The sequence below is a fragment of the Vombatus ursinus genome, unplaced genomic scaffold (assembly GCF_900497805.2).
Source record: "Vombatus ursinus unplaced genomic scaffold, bare-nosed wombat genome assembly UNPS02014797.1, whole genome shotgun sequence".
NCBI lineage: Eukaryota > Metazoa > Chordata > Mammalia > Diprotodontia > Vombatidae > Vombatus > Vombatus ursinus.
The window spans coordinates 17,248,108-17,254,888 of record NW_020954575.1 but is presented as its reverse complement, the minus strand read 5'-3'; the positions used below and the strand labels follow the sequence as shown (position 1 = coordinate 17,254,888).

General features: G+C 44.4%; 1 protein-coding gene across 1 annotated transcript in view; it reads left to right on the top strand.

Moving 5' to 3' along the window:
* FKBP10 (FKBP prolyl isomerase 10) overlaps positions 1-6,781 on the top strand; it is a 15,283-nt gene that overhangs the window by 5,836 nt on the left and 2,666 nt on the right. The window contains exons 6-8 of the mRNA XM_027870447.1: positions 3,447-3,592; positions 5,080-5,272; positions 6,360-6,502. Of these exons, the coding sequence (XP_027726248.1) occupies positions 3,447-3,592; positions 5,080-5,272; positions 6,360-6,502 (482 nt within the window). The remainder of the gene's footprint in view (positions 1-3,446; positions 3,593-5,079; positions 5,273-6,359; positions 6,503-6,781) is intronic.

Sequence of the window (6,781 nt, the reverse complement as noted above, 5' to 3'; positions counted from 1 at the left end):
CCCCAAGTCTACCTGATTTCATTGTTTATGCTATTGTTTGTGCTAGTCATGCCTATTGGGTTTCATTTTTTTATGTCTCTCTCTTTTTTGGGGGTGAGGCAATCAGGATTAAGTGACTTGGCCAGGGTCACACAGATAGGTAGTGTCAAGTGTCTGAGGCTGGATTTGAACTCAGGTCCTCCTAACTCCAAGGCCAGTGGTCTATCCACTGCGCCACCTACCTACCCCCTCCCCCAAGTCTACCTAGTCACCTCCCCTCTGAATGGGACCAAAAGGCAGGTTATAGTCATAAAATAAATATATGTCATTTGGGAGGGGAGACACCACAAGGATCTGGGGAAGGATCAGAAAAGACCTCATGGTGGGGCAGCTAACTGGCACAGTGGATAGAACACCGGCCCTGGAGTCAGGAGGACCTGAGTTCAAATGTGACCTCAGACACATAACACTCATTTAGCTGTGTGACCCTGGGCAAGTCACTTAACCCCAACTGCCTCACCCCCCAAAAAAAAACTTTATGAAGAAGGTGGTGCTTCCATTAAATACTGAAGGAAATTGAGGATTCTTAGGTTGAGAGGAGACATAGAATTGCACCCTAGGGATGGAGCACAGCCTATGCAAAAGTAAGGAGTTGGGAGATAGAATGTCATGTGTGAGGAACAGCAAAAAATCCAACGAAAATCAAAAGGAGTAATAGATACTAAGGCTGGCAAGGTAGGTTGGAGTCAAATTGTGCAGGGTTTTAAATGTCAAATAGAGAAGTTGTAGGAATTGCTAGGAATAAGGAACCACTGGAGTTTATTAAGTAGGAGAACGGTCAGACCCATACTTTGGCAAAATTATTTTGGCAGCTTATGTGGAGGATGGTTTGGGGTGAGAAGAAGCTTGAGGCAGGAAGACCAATTAGGAGGCTATTGAAATAATCCGGGCAAGAAGTGATGAGGGCCTGAACTTGGGTGGTAAGGATTAGGAAACACCAAGAAGGCTTTGGAGACTGGAAAACACTGGGGGAAGAACTGGGAAGAGACCAGGGGGAGGAAGGAGAGTTTGTGAAGCCATTGTCATCCCTAGTGAAATGCATCTTAAGTGCATCTCCGATGTATCAATAAATCATTCTAGTGCCTACCATGATAATGCTCAAACTCTTTTCACTCATGGGACAGTGTTTTTGGCTGTGAGGTATGAAAGGACACTGAACTTTCCAGATGATAACACAACAGGAGAGTTGGAAGGCTTGCACGTGGGCCATGTCTCTTCAATAAAAGCAGCTGTTTGTTGAGTTCTTTTCAGGTTCAGGTCAGATATTTCAACATTTCAAGGTTCGTGTACACATGTTATAGGCAAGCTTTGTTTATTTTACAAATACTATAGTTACAACATGGGAGAAGCAACACAGTGCAATAGATTGAGAACCGGCTTCTGAGCAATGAAGGACTGAGTTCATTGACCCACTTCTAACACATACTATCTGTGGGACTGTGTGCAAGTCACCTAATCTTTCAATGGTCTGGGTGGCTCCCTAAGACCCTAAGTTGCAAAGAAGGTGCTGACCTGCAGTGGTAGAAGGAGCTCCTTACCAGGAGTACCCTCCACCAAAAAAAAAAAAAAAAAGTCGCGTCTCTATCCTCGTATTAATACATATTAATTACATTAATATATAATGTATATCCTGGGTAAGTAAAATTTATGCTAATCTTCAATAACATAACATTCAAAATTTCATAGCATACCTAGCAAAACTTGGTGTGTCATCACCCACCCTTTGAGAACCATATGTTGGGTACTATGGGATTAAAAGCCAAAAACTGAACAGCCTCTCCTTTCTAGAAGCTGTTTCTTCTATTCAGAGAAACAACAAATACATATCAATTTAAATACAAAATATACACACAAAATACAAGATGGGGGGAGAAAGTATTGGTAGCTGGGAAGGTCAGGAAAGGCCTTGTCTGGGAGGTGACCCTGAAACTAAGCTGTGAAGGAAGCCAGGTTTTTTATGAGGTAGAAATGAGGAGAGAGTGTATTCCAGTCATAGGGTTCAGCTAACGCAAAAGCGTGGTGGTGGCAGATGGAATATCACGTATAAAGAAGAGCAACAGGCCAATTTATCTACCCTGTGGTATGTGTGAAGGATGATAACAAGCCTTACACCTCGACAGGTAGTCTGGTTACTATGAGGTGATGGGCTCAGGATGTCAAATGAGACATACATTTTTGGACATGGCCAATGAGGGTATTTGTTTTTCTTGACTGTGCATAATTGTTACAAGGATTTGTTCTTCCTTCCCTCCCTCTTTTCTTCTCTCCTCTCCTCCCTTTCTTCTCTCCTCCTTCCCTTCCTTCTTTCTTCTCTTCCTTCCTTCCTTCTTTTTTATCCTTTTCTCTCTTCCTTCCTCCCTTATTTCCTTCTCTTCTTCCTTCCCTCATTCCCTCTTCCTACCTTCTCTCCTTCTTTCTTTGTTCCTTCTCTCCTTTCCCTCCTTCCCTTTTTCTTACCCTCTTTATTTCCCTGCTTCCTTTCTTCCCTCCTCCCTTCTCTTTCTTTCCTCCCTTATTTCCTTCCTTCCTTTTCTCCTTTCCTCTTACCTCCTTTCTTTCCTTCCTTTTTTTCCTTCCCTCCTTCTTTCCTTTCTTCCCTCCTCCTTTCTTTTCTTCCTCCCTTTTTTCCTTCCTTTCCACCCTCCTTCCTTCTTTTTTTCCTTCTTTTTTCCCCCAATTATTTGGGAAAGAGAAAAGGGAGAGACAATAAGTGCTTGCTGATTTTTTAAAAAGCAAAATAAAAGATACACTTTTTAAAGAAGAAAGACAAGGAGGATGGGGCCAGATAGTGAGAGGTTTTAAAAGCCAAACAAGGCAGTCTGTATTTTATTCCAAAAGCAAGACAGAACCCCTGGAGGCTCTTGAATAGGAAAGTAAAATGGTCAGAACTGTGCTTTAGGAATATCACTTTGACACATTTAAAGAATGTGATCATTGTCTGCTGGGGAAGTCCAATCCCTGCTTCCATTTTTTCCCATAGGAGGGCAAAGTGATCCCAAAGGCTATAGGATGTTGGTTGCCCATCTTATCACTAGCCCTGGATGACAGGGAGGGAGTGTAGAGACAATAGAGAGAAGGAAGGAAGGTATTTAGAGCCAGGGGATCTCCTGTGCCTCAGAGTCATGGAGGTCTCAAGATGGAGGGTGAGAGACTGAAAGCAGGGGGTCCAATCAGAAGGCTACTGCAGCAGTCCTGCTGAGAAGTCATGATGGGGAAGTGGCCAGGTGACTAGAGGGAGAGATGTGATCAGATGTAGAACTGACCAGGCTATAGTTCAGTCATCAAGGAGAAGGGAGGGCCCATCTAGTCCAAGAGGTTGATGGGTCACAGTGTTTGGAGGGCATGGAGGAGTCTCTTTGCCCCTACCTGACAACACAACCCCATTTTTCCCCTACTGTATATTGCAGCTACTCCAGAAACCACACCTACAATACTTATATAGGGCAGGGTTACATCATCCCAGGCATGGACCAGGGTCTGCAGGGAGTATGCATCGGAGAGCTCCGACGAATCACCATCCCTCCACACCTCGCCTATGGAGAAAATGGAGCTGGTAGGCTTTTCTCCTTTACCTACCCCCCACCCCATTACAAACTCTAGCCTCACTCCTTCCCTTCCCTTTATCTTCCAGTTACAATGGGGACAGCTTTTCTTAAACCATTAGATACACCCCCATAATACTAGGTGTGAAAAATGATTTCTCTTGGTAATCTGTGTCTTGGAGACTCAGAGCTCCCCCCACCGCAAGCCTTCTGTCCAAAGTTCTTCAGAAGGACATTTCTGATAATGAGATTGCATTGAATCTTCTTATCTTGGTCAAACTCCAACCCAGGCCTGAATTGACTTTATCCTACTCAGGTTTGGGTAGAGACAGATTCCCAAGACTGGGGGTAGTATTTCCTTTGACGGCAGGTGATACTGACCCCTGTTGATTAAGTGACCTAAGTCACATAGTCAAGATCTCATTTTAATATAGCCTACCTCTTAGTATGTCAATCAATCACGGTTGATTGGCATCCCTTGGGAACACCTACTCTTCGAAGGGCATATAACCTTGTACCCCCAAATCCCAAATGGATCCAATTCTGAACTGGCCCCCTTAGGGATATCCAGTTTTGGACTGAACTCCCATGTAATGCATGTCAAGCCACCTTGAAAGAAATTAAATTGTGGACACACACACCCTAATTTTGTTTGTCTCTTTCTTAGAACAGACTCTATAATTGGGGTTTGATGTTAACTAGGCAATGGCCAGGGACTTGAGGTCCAGCCTAGCCTTTCTCCCCTTCCACAAAAACAAATGTTTTGAGTTATCTAATAGGTTCTCAGGAATGTGATTAAAAAATATAATTTTTTAAAAAATAACATGATCATTGTCTGCTGAGGAAGTCCAATCCCTGCTTCCATTTTTTCCCATAGGAGGGCAAAGTGATCCCAAAGGCTATAGGATGTTGGTTTCCCATCTTATCACTAGCCCTGGATGACAGGAAGGGATGTAGAGACAGTAGAGAAAAGGAAGGAGAGGTATTTAGAGCCAGGGGATCTCCTATGCCTCAGGGCCATGGAGGTCTCAAGATTCATCTTGCCTCTGCCATTTACTTCCTGGGTGACCTTGGGCAAAGGGAGGAGAACAAGCATTTATTAAGGGTCTACTACCATGTGCCAAGCACAGTGCTGAGCACTTTACAAATATCTCATCTGATCCTTCACAACAACCCTGGGAGGCAGGTGCTAGTATGATTTCCATTTTATAGTTGAGAAAACTGAAGCAGGCAAAGGTTAAGTGACTTGCTAGGGTCACAAAGCTAAGAAGTGTCTAAAGTCAAATTTGAACTCAGGTCTTCCTTACTCTAGATCCAATATTCTATCACTGTGCCACCTAGCTAACTGTCTCTAAGGGCAAATCCCTTAACTTCCCTGGGCCTCTGTTTCCTCATCTGTAAAATGGGGGTGAGGGGGTGGATTAGATTGGCCTTGAAGTTTCTGTTTAGCTCTGAGTCTACACTTACACAATGGTGTATTGCCCATCCTGGGCTCCAGGAGATAAGATCCCTGGCTCAGCAGTGCTGATCTTTGATGTCCACGTCATCGACTTCCACAATCCGTCTGACACGGTGGAAACTCAGACGATTTCCAGGCCCAGTGAAGGCTGCAATGAGACCTCCAGACTAGGGGATTTTGTACGCTATCACTATAACTGCTCCTTGCTGGATGGAACCAAGCTCTTCTCTTCGTGAGTACTGGGCAGGGGAGAGTCATTCATTCATTCAAGGAGTGCTCATTAAGCACCTGCCACATAGTAGGTGCCATGCAGAGGAGCTGGGGACACAAAGACAAAATCCAAAACAGCCTCTGTTTTTAGGTTAACTCTCTACTGGCAGAGAAATGGAACACAGGAGAACTTACCCACTACCACACACCAGCCTACAATTGTTCCTTATACTAGTCAAGGAAGGGAAAAAATAGAAACAAAACCAAACCACCTCTGATGATCTAGGGGGCTGCTTATTTGGTTTCCAGACAATCTAAGGCAGAGGTTCTTAATTTGGGATCCATGGATAGATTTCAGGCGGTCCATGAATTTGTTTGTTTTTTATTTTGATTCGTGTATTTCAGTATAATTGGTTTCCTTTTTGAATCCTATTTTTCTGCATTTAAAAACTATTCTGAAAAGGGTGCCATGGGCTCCACCAGCCTGGCAAAGGGGACCAGGGCACATAAAAAGGTCAAGAGCTCTCATTTAGGGTCTCTTGTTTCTTCTGCCCAATTCCCACATATCTGTTATAGCTATTTTCTCATTCCTAAGTATTTCCCATCCAAAGGGGAGAGGGAGGGTAGGAGGGAACAAGCATTTATTAAATATCTACTGCGCCATTGTGCACAGAGTGCTGGGCCTAGGGTCAGGAAGACTCATCTTCCTGAGTTCAAATCTGGCCTCAGACACTTGCTAGCTCTGTGACCCTAGGCAAGTCACTTAACCCTATTTGCTTCAGTTCCTCAATCTGGATAAGGAAACAGCAAACCACTCCAATATCTTTGCCAAGAAAACCTCGAAGGGGCTTTTGAAAAGTAGGACATGACTGAACGATTCTAAAGTCAGAGAATCTGAGACTGAGAGAGATTAAATGATTTGCCCAGGGTCACATGACTAATAAGACAGAATTTGAACTCAGGTCTTGTAGGCTCCAAGCCCAGTGCTCTATCCACTATGCTTCTTAGCTGTTTCCAGTAGCCTACAAATCATTGTAAATGAAGGAGGAGGGGGAAACATAAGCCTAGGGACACTCCTCCAGATTCAGATATTCCTTCTCTTCTTCCAGCCATGATTACGGAGAGCCCCAGGAAGCCACTTTGGGGGCTAACAAGGTGATTGAAGGCCTGAACACTGGCCTTCAGGGCATGTGTGTGGGAGAGAGAAGACAACTGATCATTCCTCCCCACCTGGGACATGGAGAGAATGGAGGTGAGGGGGCAAATGGGAGATGAGGTCATACACTCTCCAATCCCTCTGACTTTGTCCCAACTGGAGAAGGTGGATGCTGGGTGAAAGAGTTAAACGGGGTAGGGAAGGATGGTGAAGGGAAGCGCATCGAACTTCTATTTCCAGTCAGGGGATTTAGGAAGGCTTGGGAATGAAGCATTGACTGGGTCTTCCAATTCTTCTGCAGATCTCCCCTTTAAGTCCCAATAAGACCATTTTGGTCCCTACAGGTCAGGCACTACTCCCTACTCCTTCATTCCT